Source organism: Furipterus horrens, unplaced genomic scaffold, assembly GCF_987537825.1.
Source record: "Furipterus horrens unplaced genomic scaffold, mFurHor1.1.pri manual_scaffold_15, whole genome shotgun sequence".
NCBI lineage: Eukaryota > Metazoa > Chordata > Mammalia > Chiroptera > Furipteridae > Furipterus > Furipterus horrens.
In genome coordinates, this window is record NW_028327185.1 from 183616 (window position 1) to 205374 (window position 21759).

At 60.2% G+C, this 21759-nt stretch overlaps 2 protein-coding genes across 2 annotated transcripts in view; one reads left to right on the forward strand and one right to left on the reverse strand.

The window, feature by feature from the left end:
- The first annotated feature begins 305 nt into the window (after nucleotides 1–305).
- MYOG (myogenin) lies at nucleotides 306–2176 on the forward strand. The gene is made up of 3 exons (XM_090263303.1): nucleotides 306–817; nucleotides 1367–1448; nucleotides 1983–2176. The coding sequence occupies exons 1-3, from the start codon at nucleotides 347–349 to the stop codon at nucleotides 2102–2104; spliced, it is 675 nt and encodes a 224-aa protein (XP_090119429.1). The 5' UTR covers nucleotides 306–346; the 3' UTR covers nucleotides 2105–2176.
- A 3467-nt stretch (nucleotides 2177–5643) lies between these two features.
- PPFIA4 (PPFI scaffold protein A4) overlaps nucleotides 5644–21759 on the reverse strand; it is a 29029-nt gene continuing 12913 nt past the window's right edge. The window contains exons 14-30 of the mRNA XM_090263449.1: nucleotides 20390–20486; nucleotides 19008–19210; nucleotides 17908–18148; nucleotides 17510–17545; nucleotides 17259–17392; nucleotides 16827–16993; nucleotides 16567–16660; nucleotides 16144–16225; nucleotides 15616–15816; nucleotides 14993–15055; nucleotides 14314–14340; nucleotides 13083–13258; nucleotides 11118–11215; nucleotides 10462–10637; nucleotides 8654–8722; nucleotides 6198–6339; nucleotides 5644–5758 (exon numbers count right to left, since the gene is read on the reverse strand). Of these exons, the coding sequence (XP_090119575.1) occupies nucleotides 5709–5758; nucleotides 6198–6339; nucleotides 8654–8722; nucleotides 10462–10637; nucleotides 11118–11215; nucleotides 13083–13258; nucleotides 14314–14340; nucleotides 14993–15055; nucleotides 15616–15816; nucleotides 16144–16225; nucleotides 16567–16660; nucleotides 16827–16993; nucleotides 17259–17392; nucleotides 17510–17545; nucleotides 17908–18148; nucleotides 19008–19210; nucleotides 20390–20486 (2056 nt within the window). The 3' untranslated portion in view covers nucleotides 5644–5708. The remainder of the gene's footprint in view (nucleotides 5759–6197; nucleotides 6340–8653; nucleotides 8723–10461; nucleotides 10638–11117; nucleotides 11216–13082; nucleotides 13259–14313; nucleotides 14341–14992; nucleotides 15056–15615; nucleotides 15817–16143; nucleotides 16226–16566; nucleotides 16661–16826; nucleotides 16994–17258; nucleotides 17393–17509; nucleotides 17546–17907; nucleotides 18149–19007; nucleotides 19211–20389; nucleotides 20487–21759) is intronic.

The window sequence follows — 21759 nt, forward strand, 5'->3', positions numbered from 1 at the left end:
GGAGCAGATGAGAATGTGTGTCCCCCACCCCCCCGCCTGCCCCATGGGGGCCGCCGAGCAATGAAAACTAATCAAATTACACCCGAAGGGCTCCCTCCCGGGCACAGGAGCCACAGGCAGGGCAGGCGGCCTGGGTGGGTGGGTGGAGGCCGGGGGGCGGGGGGGGGGGCGGCTCACGTCTAATCCACTGTGAACGTCTTGATGTGCAGCAGCAGCTTAGAGGGGGCTCAGGTTTCGGTGGCGTTGGCTATATTTATCTCTGGTCCTGTGCCAGCGGGGAGGGTTTAAATGGCACCCAGCAGTTGGCGTGAGGGGCTGGTGGCAGGAACAAGCCTCTTCCGACCCCATGGAGCTGTATGAGACGCCTCCCTACTTCTACCAGGAGCCCCACTTCTACGACGGGGAAAACTACCTGCCTGTCCACCTCCAGGGCTTCGAGCCAGCAGGCTATGAGCGGACTGAGCTCAGCCTTAGCCCCGAGGCCCGGGGGCCCCTCGAAGACAAGGGGCTGGGGACCCCCGAGCACTGCCCGGGCCAGTGCCTGCCCTGGGCGTGTAAGGTGTGCAAGAGGAAGTCGGTGTCCGTGGACCGGCGGCGGGCGGCCACCCTGAGGGAGAAGCGCAGGCTCAAGAAAGTGAATGAGGCCTTCGAGGCCCTGAAGAGGAGCACCCTGCTGAACCCCAACCAGCGGCTGCCCAAGGTGGAGATCCTGCGCAGCGCCATCCAGTACATCGAGCGCCTGCAGGCCCTGCTCAGCTCCCTGAACCAGGAGGAACGGGGGCTGCGCTACCGCGGCGGGGGCGGGCCCCAGGCGGGGGTAAGTGTCTGCCCTACTGACCCCAGGGGAGGGGGCACAGCCTCAGGCCCCCACATGGGGCTCGGCTGACAGTCCTCTGTCAGAGCTGGGCTGTCCAGCCGCCCCATGTCCCCATGTCCTTCCCAGACAGGACAGAGGCAGTGGGAGGAGAAGTGGAGATGGGGGTGGGGGCAGTGGATGGAAGGAGGGGTCAAGGAGCAAGTCCAGTCAGCTGGCCGGAGCGCCTGGGGATGTGTCCCACGCACATGGGTGAAGACAGCTCTGCTCCCACCCCACCCCGACCTGGAACCCCACCACCCACACAGAGAGGTCCCGGTTGAGCCGGACACCCAGATCCCATGGTCCACCCCACATGGAGGCCAGGAAATGCCAGGAAGCTGGGGCTCATTGGCCAGGTGCAGGCAGGGAGGTGGCTAATTTTGAAGATCCCACGTGCGGGTGGCCCGGGCTAGAGGGCTGCACCTCAGCACAGGAGCTCCTGCCTGTGGGACTGGACAGAGAACACCACCAGAACCACTGTGCCTGACCTTGGGCCGCTGTGTCTCGCAGGTGGCTGGTGAATGCAGCTCCCACAGTGCCTCCTGCAGTCCAGAGTGGGGCAGCACCCTGGAGTTCGGCCCCAACCCAGGGGGTAAGTGAGGAGGGACCTTGGTCGGCTTGGCTCAAATCCCTCAGCCTGTGTCCGGTCCATGTGGTCCCTCTTACCTCCTTCCCTGCTCTGGGCTTCTTCCCTTGGCCTCTGCAGGGACCTGCTGACCCCAGGGCCCTGGTGGTAGACCACGGAGCTCTGTGCTTCCCTGAAGCCTTGAGCAGCTAAAGAGGCCCTGGCCTCCGCAGCTCCCAGCCAGTGCTCGTGGCTGGTGGCTGATGGCTGCTGTCCACAGGGAGGAGGCTGTCCCTGCCCCAGGGGTCCCTGGGAGTCGCTGACTCAGTGCTGCCCACTGGCCAGCAAGGGCAGGTCCACCTCCCAGAACATGCCGCCTAGGCTCCGCCTACCTCCACCCCAAACGCAGTGGGAATAGCTGCTTCCAGGCCCAGCCCCACCGGGGAGTGGAGTCCGCAATGGATGCACGTGCGTCACTCCCATGCCATGGGGAAAGGCGGGAGGATTCCTGGATCCCTAACCCTAACCCTAACCCTAACCCCTCCTGCCTTCTCCCTGCAGATCATTTGCTCGCAGCAGACCCTGGCGACACCCACAACCTGCACTCGCTCACCTCCATTGTGGACAGCATCGCTGTGGAGGATGTCTCTGCAGCCTTTCCAGAGGGGACCATGCCCAACTGAGGCCACAGGTGCCGCCACGGCTGCAGCTGCAGCGGCCCGAGGAGCCAGCCTGCCCCCTCCTCCCCATACAAGGCCAACCCAGCCACCCAGGGAGGGAATGGGCATGCTCACTGAGCCAACCGCTCAGAGTATAGGCCGCCCTGGTTCCAGGGAGACAAAGCAGGGGACCAGAGCGCCCCACGTGTGCCCCGGCCCAGGGGCCAACTCAGGAGCTTTCCTTTGATCATAACTCAGCCTCCAACTCTGCCCACAACCCCCCCCCCCCCCCGCGCAAAAGAAACATGTGAGAGACAGACACTGTCCTGACCCAGACGATGGGCACCTCCTGTTCATGTCTCTTTCTGATGCCAGTGGCTGGGCTGGGCCTGCCCTGAATTGGGAGAAGAGAAAGGGACAGTCCTCTGTTCCTGAGTCCCCGGTGCGGGGTGGAGGGGCAAGCTTCTGCAGTGAATCCTGGGAATCTTCCAGCGGTTTTATGTTTTGTTTGTTTTGTGTGTTGTTTGTGAAGCTGCCATCTGACCAAGGTGTCCTGAGCCAAGTGGCCAGCGACAGGCGGGGGGAGGGGACAGGGGCTCTTGGGGTGATTTCCTTTGTTAACTAAGCATCGTGTGGTTTTGCTATTGTTTTGTAATGTTTTTGCTAACTTATTTGGATTTCCTTTTTTAAAAAATGAATAAAGACTGGGTGCTTGAAGATGTCTGATGATGTGGACAGAGGGGGGGCCATGCTCCTGCCCTGCCCCTCAGTACAGACACGCCAGGGGCCCAGCCTGCGAGGCCTGGAGCCAGCAGCCTCCGTAGGCCAGAGGCCCCCGTAGCTGGTGGTCACTCAGCCCTGGGACCCCTGCTCTTTCTACGACACCGGCCAAGTCTGGTCCACAGGCTGGGTGAAGACCAGGGTCCACAGAAGTGCTTTGGGACATGCAAGGGACCTCGCTGAGTGTCTGGCACCCTCTAGTTCATGACCCTGTGCAGTCCACTTTGCATCTGCCAGGTCCTCCAATTAACTGAGTGTAGGCTTAGGGCTCAGCCCACAGCCTGCAGGCAGGGGCACAGCTGAAATGTATGGGCTTCCCCTCCCTCACCCCTGCCTCTCATTACCCGGAGCCCATAAGGAAGAGAAGCAGAGTCTCTTTTCCAGACTGGGGTCCTGAGAGAGAACGAAGATTCTGCACAGAGATTACATAAGAGTCAGCTAGGGAGGTACCAAGAGCTAGAATGTCAATGGACCGTGAACATCTACCGAAAAAGTCCTTAATTCCAACTGCTTCCGGCTAAGTTTGTCTGATTTATTGTAAATAGTAAGTTTCAGAACCATTACCAAAGTCTGGGGACTCAGAGTGCGGTCGACTCCAGTCCCCACTCAGTCCTTTGGGGCCCTTTCCAGATGAAACCTGGAGTTACTGACCAGGCTCTGGTGCCCCCAGGCTCAGCTCAGCAGGGTGTCTCCCCAACATCTGCCTCCTGACTTCCTCCTGAGGAGGGGACCCAACATGAGGTCCCTAGGGTTTCCCCAGAAACTGCCTAATAAAAAGCAGGAAGTGGCCTCAGAGCAGGCTCAGACCCTGGGGGAGGGCAGCTCCTCTGTTTTCATCACTGTGTTTAGTGTTACCTTCTGGGGCAGCTACAGGGATCACCTGCAGCACCTCCAGGACTCTCAGCCTCCCTGATTCACAGCCCCGCACCTCCCAGGTTCCTGCTGCCCTTGGTTGCCAGGGGCTTGCACTGACCAAGAAGCGCCCCCACCTCTCTTAAGAAGCTGGTAGGCTCTGGGGTTGCTGGATACATTTTTTAAGTCTCTTCCCCTTCCGTTATCATGTCCATTGAAAACTGACATTCACATTCACCAACCTGGTGAGAACGAACAGCCCTCAGCACTGAGCGGGAGGAGGGTTGCGAGCCCCCCACCAAGGTTTGTTTCAGTCTCCAAGTCCTTCGGCCTCCACCAAGGAGAAAGGCTTCCCAGGTGTGACAGGGAACGGCCCAGACTCAGGCTGTCATCTGTCATGAAGCACAGGGACTTCCCTGAATTAACAAGAGCTTAGCCTTCACAATTACGTTACAGATAAGGACTCAGGAATGAGAGGTGCTTCTTTAGGGAAATTAACTTAAGTTCTGGTCTCCGTGGAAGCACCTGCAATAAACCAAACCGGGTTAATCAAATGCTGATTAATGCTCTTTGGGGAATAGGGCCAGAAGAAAAAGGTAAGAATTACTGGGAAGAGGTGACCTCAGTGTAGTCAGGGCTCCTGCTCCTCCCTCAGCGCCGCCGCAGCTCAGGAACCCAGTCGCCTCTCAAGCCCACACTCACAACCAGGTCTTACAATTTGCTTCCCAGAATCCCTCCACCCCCAGGGCTGTGCAGGAAGCTGGACAGTCAGATGAGCTCTAAGTTAATAAAAGCCCAGAGCCATTTGTGAACGGTCTTAAAACCAGGTTGTTTATTGGTGAGTCACACGCACATATGTGCACGCACACCCCCTTGACACGCTGAGCCAGAGTACACACTGAGGAGGGGCCTCACACAGGGCTGGGGACGGGGCTCAGGGCACAGGTGGCTCTGCAGACAGACAGACTGAGGTGCTGGGCACAAGCTGGCGGGTCTCAGGAGCCTGGAGGAGGCAGCCCTGCCACCCAGGGAGCCCCCAGTGGGGATTGTGGGGGGGGACTCTGGGACGGGCAGGGGAGGGATGGCCTTCACCAGCACTGACAGACAGCCTGGACCTGGGCCTGAATCCCTGGAGGGGAAGCTCCATGTTAATCCTGCTTCCTTTTCCCCAAACCTGAGGTCAAGGTCAGGGATGACTGTGGTGTGGACTGAGGGGGACAGCAGAGGACAGAGTGCAGGGGCAGAGCTGGCAGTGCCTGGTAGGTGAGCTTGCTCTGCCCCAGAGCAAAGGTCCACAGATCCGGCCCCACCAGACCTTTGGGGTGTGGCCACCACAGACCTTTGGCTCTCTTCCCACTGGCCGGCCTGCACCCACTGAGTGGGGGGCTAAGTTTCCCCACCCTGACCCTTGGCCCAGGGCTCAGGGGCCCACGTCTCTCCAATTCTTCTCAAACTCACATTCGGGATCCAGCTGCAGCCAGGGCTGGGATCTCCTCCCCAGCCTCACCATCCGGGAGGCCAGGCCTTCTGCAGCCCCCCGAGCCCCTGAGCTGGCCCTGGAGGCAGGAGCCACAGATGTCAGGCCACTGGACATAGCAAGGACGAGGACAGGGCCAGAAGGCCCAATAGCCCAAGCACAGCAGAGTCTGGGGTGCCCTTTTCTCGGCAAGGCCATCCCCAGCCCCCAGTTCAGTGTCCCGTGGAGATCGAAGTCCAGGCCACGCCAGGCCAGGAGGAGGAGGTGGAATCACAGCACCCGGCGGGGGGGGGGGGGGGGGGGGCAGCGGTCCTCTGCCTCTTGCAGGATCTGCCTGCCACCGAGAGACGCAGCCACATCCACGGGAGACTGACAAAGCCCGCATGGCGGCACTGGGGCGTGGACGAGTCAGCTCGGAGATCCGGGGCAACTGGTCACTGAGGAGTCTGGAAGCCGTGGGAGGAGGGGTCGGGCAGGAGGGCCAGGGCTGGCCAAGCCTGTGGGGTCCTGGGGCCCTGGCTAGTCCCGGAAGGCAGAGAGCATGTGTCCGTAGAGATAGTGGGAGTGAGCTGAGGGAGAGGGAGAGATGGGCACCTGCCGTGAGTGGGAGTCTGTGCCCAGGGGGCCGGGTCGCGGGATACACCAGGTGGTAGCCAGCGTGAGCAGCAAGCGCCAGGCCAGATGGAGCAGAGCGTGCCCAGGGCCAGCCGCCAGCCGGGAGGGCACAGGAGGCCGAGAGGAGGCCGTGCGGCCGGGCCTGGCCCACTTACCCCGCGCCACCGGCACACCGGCCAGACCCGGGCGGGAGGGGTCAGCAGGTGTAGGTCTGCACCGTGGACGTCTCCAGTCTCTGCGCCCCGGCCATTCCGGCTGGGAGGAGTCGGCGGCGGGCAGCCGGGGGAACACACAGGGCGGTGGTTAGTGGGAGCGCGTGTGCTGGGGCAGCCACGGCCACAGCAGGGTCAGTGCAGCCTCGGGAGCAGGCCGGGAGGCTGGCCGGCCACTCACCTTCGGGGGCAATCTTCTTTGGCGGGGCTGCCGGAGGCTGCAGGGACCCCAGGGTGGATGCGCCCAGCAGGCTGCTAGGGAGGTCCCGCGGCCGGAAGCGCTTCCTCCAGGAGGGTGCGCGGCGGAACACCTTGTCCTCCCCCTGCAGTGGGGACAATCGGAAATGCCCCCTGCACACCCACTTCCTTTCGGGGAGGACCTCATAGCTAGTTGGGGGGGGGTCTCACTCCTGACCCTTTGAAAAGAAGGGAGCCCCACTCTGGCCTTCGGTTTTTCTGTCTGTGAAATGAATCAGGGTGACGTGGACAACCCCCTTGCCCCCGAGGGCCCCTCTGTGGGGTCTGTCACCTCCAACAGGGCCCCGAACGCCCCTGACCTTTTGAGTCCTCCAGGCCCCACTCCCACCCCTCCCTTCTGGGGCCTCTAGGGTCAGGGGTCAGGAGACCTGGCTTCCCTGTCACCCTGCGCCTCCCATTTTCTTGTCTTCCCCAGGATGCCTGCCTGGTGGGGCTCAAAGACACAGAGCAATGGATCAGGCAGATGGCCCCAGGCAGGCTCCCGAGGGACTGGAGGGCACCCTCCCTGCTCTGCCTGCACCCAGGCTGCCAGCAGGACATTCCTCGCCTCTACAGGCTGCTCAGCCCCATCCTCGGGGCTCATGGCTGTGCCTCTGCCCCAGCTCCCAGCCCAGGATCATTTTCACATGTACTTACATGCAATTATTTCCTTAGTCTCCCCTCCTTCAGATTCTACCCTCCTCGGGACAGAGGCCATCCTCATTTTTGTTCCTAATCACCGTGCCCGGCACTGCCTTGTGCCGCAGACAGCACATGCACAATTGTACTGGCTTCCCAAGCAAGCCTCCTGTCCCCGAGTTTGTCAGGAATCTTCCTAACCACGTCTGTCCTCCCAAGATCCTGCCCCACCCCGTTTCCACCTTCAGCCAGCCCTGAAGATCCCAGGTTCCTGCCTGTCTCTCAAAGTCCAGTGTTCTCCCCGCCACACCGCTCTTGTCCCTGAGTCCTGCCCTCCCTGAGGACGGAGAACTGGAGGCAGCTGTCTGGGGCCTTGAAGCCTCAGTCAGGAAACGGCACCGGAGCCGACGGAGATACCAGTTGCCAGAGATGCTCAGGTAGGTGCTCACATGCTGGACAGCTGGACAGGAAGCAGTGTCCCAGGATCCCGACCTTCCCTGCACCCAGCACTGCCAGCACCCAGGCCTCTACTCCAAGCTCTCTGCAAGAGCCAGTCATCTTTAGCCCCCCAGATGCACCCCAGAAAGCCACGCACTGCCACCTGACACCACCATTCAGCATGTGCTTCCTGGAGGTGAGGGATGCTCCAGCCCTGCTTCGCCACACCTCACCTGTGACAGGTGGGAAGTCACCACCTGGAGCTTCAGGTACTCACCAGGTGTGTGGGGGCAGCAGGAGGCCCCACTGTAAGGGCATCGTTGGGGCAGTTAGACCTCTGAGCATAGGGTCTGGCAGCCTATCTCCCTGACTGGAACTCACACATGTTACATAGATGTGGGCATGTGTGTGTATGTTAACAACACACTCCACGAGCCAGTTCTAGGGTCCTGAGTGTTCCCCCAGAGGTGGGTTAGGCGCAGCTAAGAAGGAAGCACCAAGGCATCTGTGTGGCCAGTGGTCTACATGGGGGCAGCAGTGGCCAAGTCGCACAGAAGCAGGTCTGAGTGAGGCGGAGAAGCTCAGTTCGCAGGCTGGCACCTCCTCTAACTTGTTTGCAGGAGCTGGGGCAGACCTGACAGCAACGACACACCAGGCCGGGGAGAGGAAGGTGACGGAGCAGGGAGGGGGCCGTGGCCTCAGGAACCGGGTGGACCTCGGATGGGTGTCATGGTAGGAGGGGCAGGGTCCTGCTGGGCAGTGCAGCCTGGACTCTGGGGAAGGCCTGACGAGGCCCCGTGGATGGCCTGCTGCTCCGGGGCCCAGGAAACCTTCACTGAGTGTGAAGATGGACACCAGACGACACCGGACAGGAAGCTGGAGTGCAGGGCGGAGCTGGGGGCTCGGCTGAGTCAGCGAGGAATGGGAGGGGGGGCGGCGCAGACCTGTCACCTTAGGGACCTCAGAGCCACCCTGCCTGCCAACAACCACTGTTATGGGACAGCGGGGACCAGAATGGGGACAGGCGCCTACAGCCTGAAAGAACGGGTGTGAGAGAGAAAGAAAAGGCCTCTGGGGAGACCCAGCCCAGGGTCGGGGCGGTGGCAAGAGGCCGGGGGCAAACGTGGGCAGCCCGCAGCTCTGGGCCCAGCCTGCGGTAGCCTGGCCCCACCCTCAACCCGACGTCAGGCCTTCCCCACAGCTCCCTCCCTTTGACCCCCGTCGCCCCAAACATCAGCCCCAGGAAGGCATAACTCATGGACTTCTACCCAGTGTACCGACAGCGACCAAGCCCCAAGGCCCTAATGCATGGCGGGCACTCACATCATCCAGCCGCCGGTCTGTACCCAAGGCCAGCAGATTGCTGAACTCTCTCTCCATCACCTGGCGGGCCTGCAGCACACAGGTAAGAGAGGAGAGGTGGAGGGGCCGAGTTAGTGAGCTCTGTGCCCTCTGGTGGCCACCTGTTTCCCAGGGGTCCAAGGGTGAACTTCAGTATCCTCTGACAAGTCAACTGTAACCCTTCCGGTTCTTTCTTGTGGGCACACTGGGGAACTGCAACGTGTTTAAAAGGGGGTTCACAGGACACATGGACGGACATGAAAAACCCACCTTTTGTCCTTAAGTGAAAATCACGCTGGGGAAGGGGGTGTAAACAACCCTGTTGGCCACAGTAACAGGTTTAAGGCACTCAGTTAAAGAAACTGGCTCCTCATCTACAAATTCACTTCGGAGGCAGCTCTGTCGTGGGCTAGGCGGCTCGGTGGCCGAGGAGCGCACGGACGTCCTCTCTACAACTCTGCGAGTTTAACTCAGGAGATTTGGGAAATGCCAGAAATAAGCAAGTTTTCAGAAATGCCACCACACATTTGTAACCCTTTTTAATGAAGGAATTCTACTGGCTCGAGTCCCCCCTCCCCTGACAGCCCAGCCAGGAAGGTGTCAGGAGAGTACAGAGGCTGGACAGCAGGTGGGCCCTGCTCATGTCCACAGTGATGGGCATGCAGACAGGACACCAGAGGTGGGAGGTCACACCCAGTCCCTGTCAGTACTGGGAACTCAACACCCTTCCAAATGACAGTGGTGGGGTCAGGTGCGGGATGATTTGAGCACCCAGAAGGCATTCTCCTCCAGACAGGGACACCGTGACCACACTCTGCCTAGAAACATCTCACAAGCGGTGGAACTGGGATGGGAGGGACAGACCAGGTCAGAGGCAGGCCGCTACAGAAACAACGCATTTGAGACAATGAGGGGCCTACTGGACACACTGGCCCGTGTGCTGCCACCACCCCCAAAAGGCCACCCCGCCACCCAGAATTCCAAGACAAGAGAGTCCTACCCTCCCACAAGCCAAACACATCTGCTTCTGGAATAGCCGCAGGGCCCTGGGACTGAATTTCAAGAGTCCTGACAGCTGCACCCAGTCCAGACCAGGGCAGCTACAGTCACCAGGGCAGGAGGCAGTCTAGGTGAGGGAAGGCAAAAGCATTTAGAGTCCTCAGAGACCAAAGCTTGGGCCCAAAGGCAACACCCCCAGAGTTTATGAAATCACAGAAGCTGAGAACTGGTGAGCGCGTCATCCTTCCCAACCTAGCAAATGAAATCAGGAAGTGCTTGGGCAAGAGGCAGCACTTCCAGACTCCACCACGCTCAGAGGCGGCGAGGCCGAACAGAATTTAGGTTTGTTCTTGGATGGCAGCCCCAGAATAGCAATGGCATGTAATTGACGGAGGTCCAGTCTGCTGAACTGCTGACGGGGAGACAGAACCTGGCTCTGGGTGGGCAATTGGTCCATTTAGTTCCTGAAGCCCAGGGCCCAGGCAAAGAGCCCTGAGGTGGGAGAGAGGAGAAGAGGTAGTAGCCCTGGGCCCCCCGGGCTAGTTCTCAACTGAGAAGTCTGGTGGGAGGTCTGAAAAGTGGGGGGATGGAGACAGACAGGCAGCCTCCTGCAGGGACAGGGTGGGGAGGGGAGGAGGGCGCTCTGTGTGTGTAGCGCCTGTTTTCTGGGGGCTTGGTCACACAGCAACGCCTGCAGGACAGGCTGTAGCAGCCCCCCGTGCTCCCTGAGCCTGTGCGAGAGGAGCAGGAGTGCAGTGAGCAAGCAGGGGGCCCCGCCACCAGCCACTCACCTGGGTGTTCTGCGTGGGGATCTGCAGCACCAGGGCCAGCGCGCGGTGGTCGAAGTTCTCGTCCAGGGCCAGCAGGGCGCCGTGCACGCCGCTCTCCTGCAGGTTCCCCGCGAAGTCCCGCAGCCCAATGGACTGCACCCAGTGGGCCACCTGCTCGTTGGTCCAGACCAGCACGTCTGCAGGCAGGAAGAGGAGCAGAGCAGCCAGACTCACCTCAGCATCCAGGATGGAGGGGATCTCCCCAGACCAGGGCCCCCCACCATCCCTGCTCTTGGGATCCCAGGTCCACGCCCCTCTGTCCTCCCAGGCGCCTAGAGGACTTAGGGTGAGGCCGTCAGGCTCCTGCCTTCTTCCCAGAGCTCCGGGCACAGCCGTCCCTGCCCTTGGGCTGCAAGGGCTTCTCCTTCCCGGCTTTGGGGTCTCTTTCCTGTCCAGCCCCACCCAGACCACAAGTCCACGAGCTCCTCCTCACACCAGTTTACAGCGTGGCAATGGGGACTCACTGCGTGAGTCCAGGTGGTGCCACTGTCTGGTGGGGTGACGGCTGACAGGGGCTCCCTCTTCTCCACCATCAGAGGGCAGTGTCCTCTGCGCATGGCCACGTGTCCCCCTGAGTCCCAGAGCCCCAACCCCTTCCCTCCCAGCGGGCAGCTCACCCTTGATCTCCTGCTGGCTCTCCTCTCGCCTCCTCTCCAACTCCTTCCGGTCGTAATTGAGCCTCTTCAGACACATGATGCCATACTGAAGGCTGGTTCTGCGGGCACACAGCCCCTGCCATGCCTCAGAGGCCCAGCTGCCCCAGGCCCACGTGCTCCTCCCTGCACGGGACCCACCAAAGCCACTTCCTCTGCCGCCCCCACCCACCCTCTCAGCCACTGGGTCCAGCCCCTGGGCGAAAGGCTCTCAGAACAAAAGCAGCATGCCCCTCCCTCCCCAGGAACAGAGTGACAGAGACACACCAGCCCATGTGGGAAAAGCACCCACAAGACACCCCTTTGTGTTCCCGTTTTACTCAACTCTTCACAACAGCCTAGAGATGCTGCAGGTCTTCCCACTTCTGAGCTCCCAGCTCATTCCCTGTCCCTCGGATCTGGGGCGGGGGGCACCCCTGCACCCCTGCATTGCTGCCACAGGCCTCAGGCCATTTGCACCGCTGCTCTGCTGCCTGGAGCCTTCCACCTGTCTGCTTTACGTCTTTGCCAGATGCCCCCGTGCCTACCTGACTATGTGAGCCCTCCCCACCCCGTTCTAATCTTTTCCTACACTTCTCAATGTCCATGTCTGCTTCCGCAGGCAGCAAAGAAGCTCCAGAAGGACAGGGGCTTTGTTCTGCTCCTTATGGATCTCAAGCCCTAGGACAGTGCCTGGTGCACAGCACACGTCATACACATGAATGAGTGACATGAAATAATTTACGAACCCTACGGAAAGGACTTCCACTCAGCAGGTGCACACTGAGCACTAAGTAGCCACTGACCTGGCAGAGAACCGCAGAAGCGAGGGTTCGATGGGCCCCTGAGGCCGTCCCTCCCAGAGCCTGCCTAATGCAGGAGTTGGCACACAGACCTCCCTGCCTCTCGGCAGCAATCAGCACAGCTGCCCCTCCTTACCCTGAACCCCACTATCCCATGGCCTTTGGGTGTTGTGGCCTGCAAAGCTGAGGGACAGAAGAGAAACTCCTTGCCAAACCCAACTTCTCTCCACTCGATTGTTGAGGCCATTGCTCTGTGAGATCAGATCATGGAGACAGCTCCCCGGCCCTTCTGCGTGTAACAATCACTTCGCAGCTCAGACGCCCCTTCTAGGAACCAGTGATGCGCAACCTGAAGCTGGTGTCAGAAAGGGTGTCCGCAGCCTGTCGCTCCTCAAACCGTTTCTAGCTACCTGCTCTGCAACCCCAAGGCCTCCAGCAGGTACTCACTGCAAATGGGGGAACAGGCTGTAGGCTCTGGAGGGGCTGCAGGGGCTGCAGGGGCTGGAGGCGCCTACCCCTCAGGGGGCTGCTGCTACCCAGCACCTGCTGTCACTGTTGAGCCCACGCTACAACGTGTCCACAGAGCTTTCAAATTTCAAGGAGCTAGACATCCAAAATTGTGTGTAAAATTTCCTAGTGTCTAAATACTGGCAACTATGTTCCTAATATGAAAAATATGAAACAGAACACATCTGTCAGCCAAATTCTGCCCTCGGGCTGCCCGTTTGGGACCCCCAGAGCAGACATCTTTGAACAGAAGATCTTTTCAGCAAAGAGGATGACATCCAGCAGAGAGAAACGTGGGTTCAAGGCTGGAGGCTCAGGTCTGGGATGCTGGCAGGGCAAAGGCCCAGAAAGACCTTTCCTCCAACTCGCAAGGGATTAGTCATCACACCCAGACCCTGGCTCTGTTCATTCAGCACGTCCAATGACAAGTAACGAAATTCAGCCCTGGGGAGAAACCTCCAAGAAAGTGATGCTAAAGAGACGTGACCTTTTGTGTTTTTAGGGTTGAAGGGGGAGGATTAAGCTTTTGCAAAGGGAGCCATTACCACCCAGAACGGGCCACGGAGAGAGACGGAGCCCGCGTCCTGGAGACAGAGGCCAGAGTAGGACCTTGTCTGGAGTGCCGGCCTAACCTGCGCACCTGTGGAAGCTGTCCACCATCTTCAGGTGCACCCGCAGGTCCTTCTTGGTGAGGTGGTCCAGCATGCGCGCGTCCACCAGGCACTCCATGAAGTAGCTGCGGTACTGGGGCAGCCCCAGGCTGGGCAGCCACTCGTTCCCAATCCACTCGTGGCTCATGTCCCCATAGGCCAGCGTCTGGGGGAAGAAGGCATGGCCAGGCTGCAGTGGGCCTGCTTGGTCGGCAGGAACAGGACTGCACCCTCCGCAGCAAGTCAGTAAAAGCTCAGCTTGTTTTCACTCAGGGGCTGGTGGTGACAGAAGCAACTCGCCCGACATTCCTGTGCCTGGACCAAACCTGCGTTTGTGTTGTGGGCAGGCCCAGCAGCCCCGTCCTGCAGCCTCAGCCCTGCTGCATCCACGGGGGCAGAGGGAGCCAGACCGGAAAACCCAGGACAGGGGTCTGTGCTTCCCCACCTGACCCCCCCCACACACACACACACCAGGGCTTTGCATCACTTGCTCAAAAAAAACTGAAGTTTTTACAGTCCCCAACGTGCATTTCTCTAAGCCAGGGACTGTCGACCCTTTTCATCTCATGGCACATAAACTACTAAAATTCTGCGGCACACCAAAAAAATATTTGGGGCTGATCCGACAAAAATAATGGGTATAATTTTGATGCATTTACACTGGACGGCTATTGTGTTGTTTTTAAATCGACCACCTACAGGCAAAGAGGGCAGCACCCCTGACTAAATAGTCAGATATCGCCTGTTTTAAAAATTCTCAGGGCACATCAGTTGAAAATCACTGCCCTGAGCAATATACCATTAGTTTTGCTCGTTTTTGAGTTTCCACATAAAATTCTGACAGTGCATTCCTGGGATTCAGGCCTCCCTGCTGCCTGCGGCCCAGAGGATGCCTACACAGACGGGTCTCCCTAGAATATAAGCCTGTGAGGGCTCGGTTTGTTCACTTCTGTGTCCCGAGAGCCTGGAGAGGCCGAATGCTCAGTGCCAATCGGCTCACGAAGTGAATGAAAAAAAAAAGCCTTTGCTCAGCTCCTCTCGTTATTCCTGAAGGGAGTCAAAGCGGGGGTGGGGTGGGGTGGGACACACACACACACAGCCCTCAGGGCTCCATACCCACTACCCTGAGAGGCCAGAGCAGTAGCTAAAAGGGAACTGAGGAGGGAAGCTCCCCGGCAGAAGCACCTGCAGGGAGGATGTGGCCCAGATGAGGGGTCTTACCTGAGCCCAGCTGCCCTCCTCACTGTCCTAGCAGGAACCAGGCAGCGTGAGGGGAAAAGGGCCAAGTCAAGACCGGGTGGCCTGCACCTCCAGCCTCGTCAGGAGGGAGCGAAGCCCAGAGGCTGGGCAGTGGCCAGGGGAAGGGAAAGGGTTAGGGTCAGGGTTAGGAGAGAGCAGCAGGCTGGTGCGTGAGCCATGGTTTTGATGAGAGGACAGCAGATGTGAATGTGGTGGCAGCACATCCCCCCCCAGCTTCTCAGCCCCGTCCCTGCACAGGGTTCAAGCGCAAGGCAGGACTCTGGCTCCAGGAGCCCCGCAGCCTAGGGGTGGCCGTGACCGTGGAATGGACCCCCACTGCAGCCTGGGGGAGCTGTGACCATGGAATGGACCCCCACTGCAGCCTGGGGGAGCTGTGACCATGGAATGGACCCCCGACTGCAGCCTGGGGGTGCTGTGACCATGGAATGGACCCCCACTGCAGCCTGGGGGAGCTGTGACTGTGGAATGGCCCTCCCTTCCCCCCCACCAGCTCATCTCACTTCCTTCCCATCGACCTTCCACCTGAGAACACACTTAGCCACACAGCAGGGATGTCAATCTCACACCGGGTCACCTTGCCACAACTCCCTGTCACCCTTGGAGGGTCATCAGGCCTAACCCTAGACCCAGGCCTACTCACTGTTTCGGTGGACGCTGCCAGAGTTTCCATCTCTTCGTGGGTGACCCAGACATTCCCAGAGGACTGTAGGCAGAGAGGAAACCTAGCTTGTCCTGCATGTGGGTCCCCCAGGGTCCCCATAAGACTGGGACACCCAAGGACAAGGACAGAGTTGCCTTCTTGAGTCCTCCCCCAGGCCCGGCTCAGAGCCCCATTTGCTGTCCAGCTCTGAGTTCCACTGCTCAGCATAGGTACATGGTCACCTAGTGTCCCCTCAGCAAGGGAGCAGCAATGTGGAGGCAGTGGGACGAGGGCTGCCCCAGCCACATGGTGGGGCCGCGGAGAGGCCAGCAGGCCAGGAGAGGGTTCCCCGACTCCCACTCCCTTGTCCCTCGAGTCCGTCCTGGTGAAGCTGCCCTGAGATCAGGGGCTCTTGGCAGTCGGGGTGGGAGCCCATGGTGCTGTGTGAGAGGCAGGAATGGGCTGCTGAGACCCAGGATCGATGTCACCCCCTGCAGAGCAGGCGGAGCCTGTGGTGGGGATGGGAAGTGAGGGGAGGACCCAGCCACCGTCTCCCTAGAGCCCAACGGGAGACTCTGCGCAGCTGCTCCAGGGCCTGTGACAGCGTGCTGGGGGGCACTCACGGTCCTGGAGGTGGGCGGGGCGGACGGGCTGGTCAGAGACACCATCTCCTGGATGGCCAGCCGCAGCTTGAGCCGGTGCAGGGCATTGCTGATGCCGATCTCCCGCTGGATCTCCGTGTCGGACAGCGCCGACATGATGGCGCCGCTCTTGACGTTGGCCCGGCAGGCTGCCACGTACCAGGCCGGCATGCCCACCCAGAGCTGCGGGCACAGGCACAGGGCCTCTCAGCTCTTCCCCAGGAGCTGGGCAGCACCTGGGTCACCGCCAGGCCCCACCATGGCCTCCGGAGAGCAAATGCCCACATTTCCCATTGACAGTGAGAACTCTGGGGCCTGGGCAGGGGAGAGGTTTTCCCAGCTCCTGGGGGGTACCTACACTCAGTGACCTGGCTGCCCTTATCCAGCAAGGTGACCACTGTGAGTTGCTGGGCATGGGGGGCAGGGCAGGTGCCCACGCACTTGGCAGGGAGAAGCATGCTGGGACAGTCCCGCCCCTGGACCCTGACAAGACCCCTCCACCTAGGTTACCTCCAGCCAGGAGACCACAGTGGGGCCGTCCCACTGGGCAAAGGGTGTCCCCTTCCTGCGGGCATCTTCCAGCAGCTGGTGTCTTATAGGAAAGGAACAGGCTCAGCAGTCCTTCCTGGTCTCTCCCCTGTGCTGACTTCCAGGGGCCGTGGGCTCTGCTCAGGGTTGGACTCCCCTGCTCCCCACCCCTGGACTGGCACCCCTGCTCTGTGCCAGGAGCAGCGTGACAACGAGACATGGGCAGAAACACCTGTCCACCCCTAAGGGCAAGAGGCGCTCACTTTGACATGCAGGCCGCTCTGCCCGAGCCCAGCCCCCCGGCCTCCTTGCTCAGGCCATCTTGCTGGGTTCTGGCCACTGAGCTCAGGCCCCTCGCAGCCTAGAGGATGGGCAATGGTGCCCAGCCTGGCCCGTGGCTCTTACTTCTTCTTTAGCCGTCGGTCCTTCTCTGCCTGGGTCCCCAGCTTGGCAGGCACCAGGGGTTCCTGAAGCCCAACCTCAGAGTCTGTTAGCAGAACTAGAAGAGAAGTGATGGCAAGTCAGCCAGACCCTCTGCTTGCCCTGACTTGGCCTGGGCCAGGACTGGGAGCAGACCAGCAGGAAGCTCCTCAGTGCATGGAAACCCAGGGCCTGATGGGACTGCCCACAACTCCTGGAGCCTCAGCTAGGAAAGGGGCAGAGACCGTGGCCTGCGGCTCCATCCTGGCTCAGCTGGGCCAGCCGGCCCTTCTCCTTCTTCCCGAACAGGCGGCCAATGGACGACTTGATGCCTTTGCGCTTGGCGCCCTTGTGCAAGGAGTCCTGGCTGCTGCTGCTGCTGCTGGGGTTGCTGCCCAGGTCCTCCATGGCGCTACAAGGTGGCAGCCAGGGGCGAGGGGGTGGGGAGGGAGGAGAAACGGACTTAAGTCACAGCAGGAGAGGTGGAGGTCAGGTCATGGGAGGAACTTACAGTAAGTGCCAGAGTGGGGAGGGGGTGACGGGGGTGATCCAAGCAGGTGACAAGGGAGATGTGGGACTGTCCTTCCCTGACGGTGTTTCGAAGATAAGTGAGATGCTGAGATACCTAGACAGGTGAGGTGGCCCTGGGGACGGACAGGGGGTACTGGTCCCCTTACCTCTTGCCTTCCTCCTGGCTCAGGGCTGGGTGACTGAGCTTCTCAGGCCGCAGCATCCTGGGTGAGGAAGGAGGAGAAGTCTCACATTTTATGGTGGCTTTATCCTCTCGGTTCTGTTCCCGAGACACTGGTGACTGAACAGACAGTGGAGGCATCAGGGGATAGAGGGCGAGAGCTGGGGGCACAGTGGGGAGGCCCTGGGGCTGGGGGGAGAGGGGCTGGGACAGGGGACCTGTGTCGGCGGTGCTCACCTGCAGCTTCCTCCGGTGCTTCCGTAGGTCACTGGGCTGGAAGAGAGCGAAGCTGGGCTCAGACTCGGCTCTGGGTGCCCGCGAGTCCACCCAGGAGCCCCAGGTCTCAGAAGCACATGGGATTCAGTGCCTCATGCAGGCCCAGAGACAGTATCACGGCAGGAAAAAGCTGGCCCGGAAAAATAAACCGGGGCCACCACTGGAGGGATGCAGTGGTGTGGGCAGCTGTGGGTTTCTCAAGCACCCTGTGCTTCTCCAGGGAGACGCCCCAAACCAGGACCTGCCAGTGGCCTGAGGCGCAGCATCTGCACACGACGGGAGGAAGACGCGCAGCTCTTGCCAGTCCCCACGGCTGAGCCGAGATGGCAGTGCTGTTCCTCTCCTGTCCCAAGACTCACCAGGGTCATGACCCCCATTCGGTCCAGGTCCTGGGCAGCACTTCGGGAGGCTCCCTTAGGTGTGGTGCGGCTGATGACTGCCGGGGACCCGCTGACCAGGGACAGGGCTGTCAGAGAAGTGGGGATGGGGCCACGTCTGTGCAGCTGGGTCAGGTTGAGGGCCTCCATACTGCCGCTGGTCACTCGCGTCTCGAGCTCCTCAGCACGGAGCTCCGTGGACTCCTTCTCCTCCTGGATCATCCTGGGAGGCAGCAGAACCCAGCCATCAGCCCCGGCGGGGCCAGGAGAAGCGGGTGTTCTGGCATCACAGGCACATCCCATGGCGGCTCAGAAACACCCCTTTCTTTCTTGTGCGCTGGGCTAACGTGATCACACTCCCTGGTCTAACGGAGGCAGTTGCTGGGACAGCAGACGGTTTAGTGAGCGGAGGACAAACCTCCCCAGACGTCAGCCTCCTCGACCTACCGCTAACCACAGGGGTGGCCTCAGTTCCCCAATGGGAGGCGTACATACCCCCAGACACAACAGCTTTCATGGACACTGACCCCGATGGTGTGCTCCCAGCTTGGGGAACAATGAGAACCGTGACAACGGTGTGCGGGGCTGGGAGCACTCAGAGGAGCGTGTGTGGGAGCTGCTGACCCAGAGGCCTCTGCAGCTCTGACCCAGTCTCACCTGGACTTTCCCACACCATTGGTTGTAAACGTTAATCAACTCTTTACCAAGGTAGGTCCAGAGACCATCCTGGTGACTTCCTGTTTGATGCCTCCCTGGGGAAGGAGCAGGTGAGACCCCAGTCTGAAGCCTGGCTCTGCTGCTCCTGGTGCTGCTTTAGGCAAACCAGTTAACCTCCAGGTTTCTGTTGCTCTATCTGCGCAGTGGAGACAATGCTGCCTCCCCCAGAGACCCTGGTGACGGACGACAGCCTCGGGGAGCAGGAGCAGCCCCTCAGCGCCTACTGAAGGAGCTGCGGGCCCCGGGGGTCCTGGCTCGTGGGCCCAGGATTGGGCCTGAACCTGGGGTTCCAAGATGGTGTTGCTCTAAGGGGCACCCAGGAAAACCAGCGTGTCGTGCACTGGCTCCTGCAGCAGGGCCCTCGCCTGATCTCCTCGTTGATGGCGTCCAGCTGCTGCTGCAGCATCATGGCCAGGGTCTGCGCATCAGAGTGGCTGCTGGGGGAGACGATGGAGCCCACCAGACCCCCCGGCCCATCCTCATCTGCGTCGGAGACCTCAGGGTCACTGTCGAAGGCACGGGTGGCCGCGGGGGCCAGCACACCAGGCAGTGGACATGGATCCCAGTCCTTAGCAGAGAGGGAAGGAAGAGGGGGAGCAATCAGACACCCCACCCAGAGCAGCAACAGGGGCATCTCCTGGAGCATGTTAGGAATGCAGAGTCCAGACCTATGGGTGTAGAATCAGCATTTTGACAAGAGCGCTGGGTGGTTTATTTGCACATCAAAGCTAGACAGACTGCTGGACTGTGTCAAGGGGCTGGGCGGATTCCAGAGACAGAGATGTCCCACCAAACGTGAGTTGTGCGGTCGTGGGGAGGCTGTTTAAGTGCCCTGTGCCTCAGTTCCCACATCTGTAAAATGGGGTAGTCATAGTACCGATAGGCAGTTGTGAGCATTACAGCACTCAGCGCAGTGTCTGGCACAAAGTCAGTACTATTAACACAGGGTGACAAGACCAGGGCTGTCTCATGTCCCACATCCTCACGGGGCAGGGCCCGCTGGTCAACCTCGAGAAGGGGCAGCTTCTCGGAGATCATCTGTGAACCTCTCTGGTGGACAGAGGCCCGGGGACAGGGCATGGAGCTGAGCGAGGACAGCCAGAGAGCAGGGAGAAACAAAGGGGTCAGGTCAGAGAGGGGCCGTGGGCAGCAGCTGCGTTCTTATGAACGGAAAGAGGAGTGAGGAGGGAGAGAGAACAAGGTGCCTTCAGACTGGGATTCCCCTCAGACTACAAGTTCCTTCCTTCTCTACCTGCACCTTCTGGTGCCTGAGAGCACGCGGAGGCCCTGGGCTCAGGACAGAGCAGACCAGCCACCACCCTCGTCCTTCCTGTGCCTCCAGATTCCCGGGGAAGACTCAGCGAGAATTCACAGCAGCTACTCAGGAAACTCCAGGTGCCACCCCGAGGGCCAGCCACGCCATCATCCCTCCTGTGTACCCCATAAACCACAGCTTTGTTCCAGAAAACGTGCCAATTGCATCCTGCCCTGACCACATGCCTGCACACCCAGGCACATGTGCACATGTTTCAGTGGGGCCTCAGGGACCAGGAGGCTGGCGGGGCACAGCTGTTGCAGCTGCCGAGGCCCCACCCCAGGGCTGCAGCTGTCGCTGACATGGGGGTGGGGGTTCAGGGGCAGGATTTGTACCACATGCCAGGCGGCTGTGAAACTGGAGCCAGGCACGTGGCTGAACAGACCCCAAGCTCTCAGGAGATCCCCCACCCTTCTACCCTCCACCCCTTACCTCGGCAGGCTCTTCCCGCAGCGAGTAGCGGCGTCGCAGGCCTGGGGCTGCTGTGCTCAGGGAGAACCGCAGGTCTGCAGCGCTGCCTGTGTGTGACCTTGCGTGGGCGGCAGGGAGAGAACACGGGGACTGAGCCCAGCTGACACCCACGAGGCCCACAGAGTCTCCGCAGGACAGAGCTGCAGTCCCTGAGTTAAGGGCTGCCATGTAGGCAGGAGTTTGATTTACTCTCTGTTGCACCAGGGACCAGACGACACAGAGACAGGGCTCTAGGGAGACAGCTTTCCATTTATGAGAAGCACCTTCAAATGGCAAGAGTTGGCTTATGATGCAACTGGTAGCTTTTAGAAAGCTCAGCTCCCCATCAAAGCATTCAAACAGAGGTCCTGCGGCCCCCAGCCAAGAACAGTGTGGGAGGGTTGCTGGCACCGAGAGGCTGGAAGGGATGATCTCCTCGGGTCCTTTCAACTCTGAGGGTGAGGGCCTCTATTTCTGGGTCTTCTCCCCAGCACTTTCCTTTGTCCCCCCATAATCTAGACTGTGTCCTGGATAAAATTCCACCCAGGCACACTCCTCATTCTCAGGAAGCTTCCAGAGGCCCTGACACTGCACCAGAGACAGGGACTGCCCCGGCGTCTATCCAACCCTGAGATTTGTCCTCTGAAATGTCTGGAGGCCTCTCCAGTCTGGAAGTCCTGAGCGGGCCCAGAGCAAATGGACAGGGTGGGCTACCATGCGCTACACAAGGCAGCTGGAGGGAGAGGGTATTTCTGCTGCCCTGCAATGCAGCCCCAGCTCTATGATGGGCCCAGGGTGACTGCAGTCAAAGCCAAGGATTCCAACCACTAAGGAAAGCAAGCAGTGGCAAGAGCTGGGTGTACCCGGGCCAAGTCTTACTAACTCAGGGGTTGGTCTCTCCTGAACAGCCGGCAGAAAGAGAGAAGTCTTGTCCCTGCTTCTCACCACATCCAGACAATAACAGGCGGCCATGGCAAAGAGGGACCTGAGCCCCACCACCGCATGAGAGCACCCCTGCCCTAATCAAGCCCCCCACCATGCACACACCAGACATGGTTCCTTCCACCTCTCTGCAGGGAAGCTGATCCCCACTGCCCAGGATCCCTGCTGCCTGAGGGTTCAGGTTGGGAAGAAAACAGCCAGGAGCCATGACCCTTGACTGGATTCACCCACTGGTCTCCTTCACACGCTGCCACTGAGAGAAAACCGAGGGCCGCACTTTGTCAACCGCTTCACAGAATACAGTATGTTGAAAACTCCAGGCGTTCCCTCTACCGTGGGCCTAATCCAAGCATTAGGAAAGCTTCCTCGCCACCTCTGGAAGTGTTCCCGGGAAAGGGTTGGCACAGCCA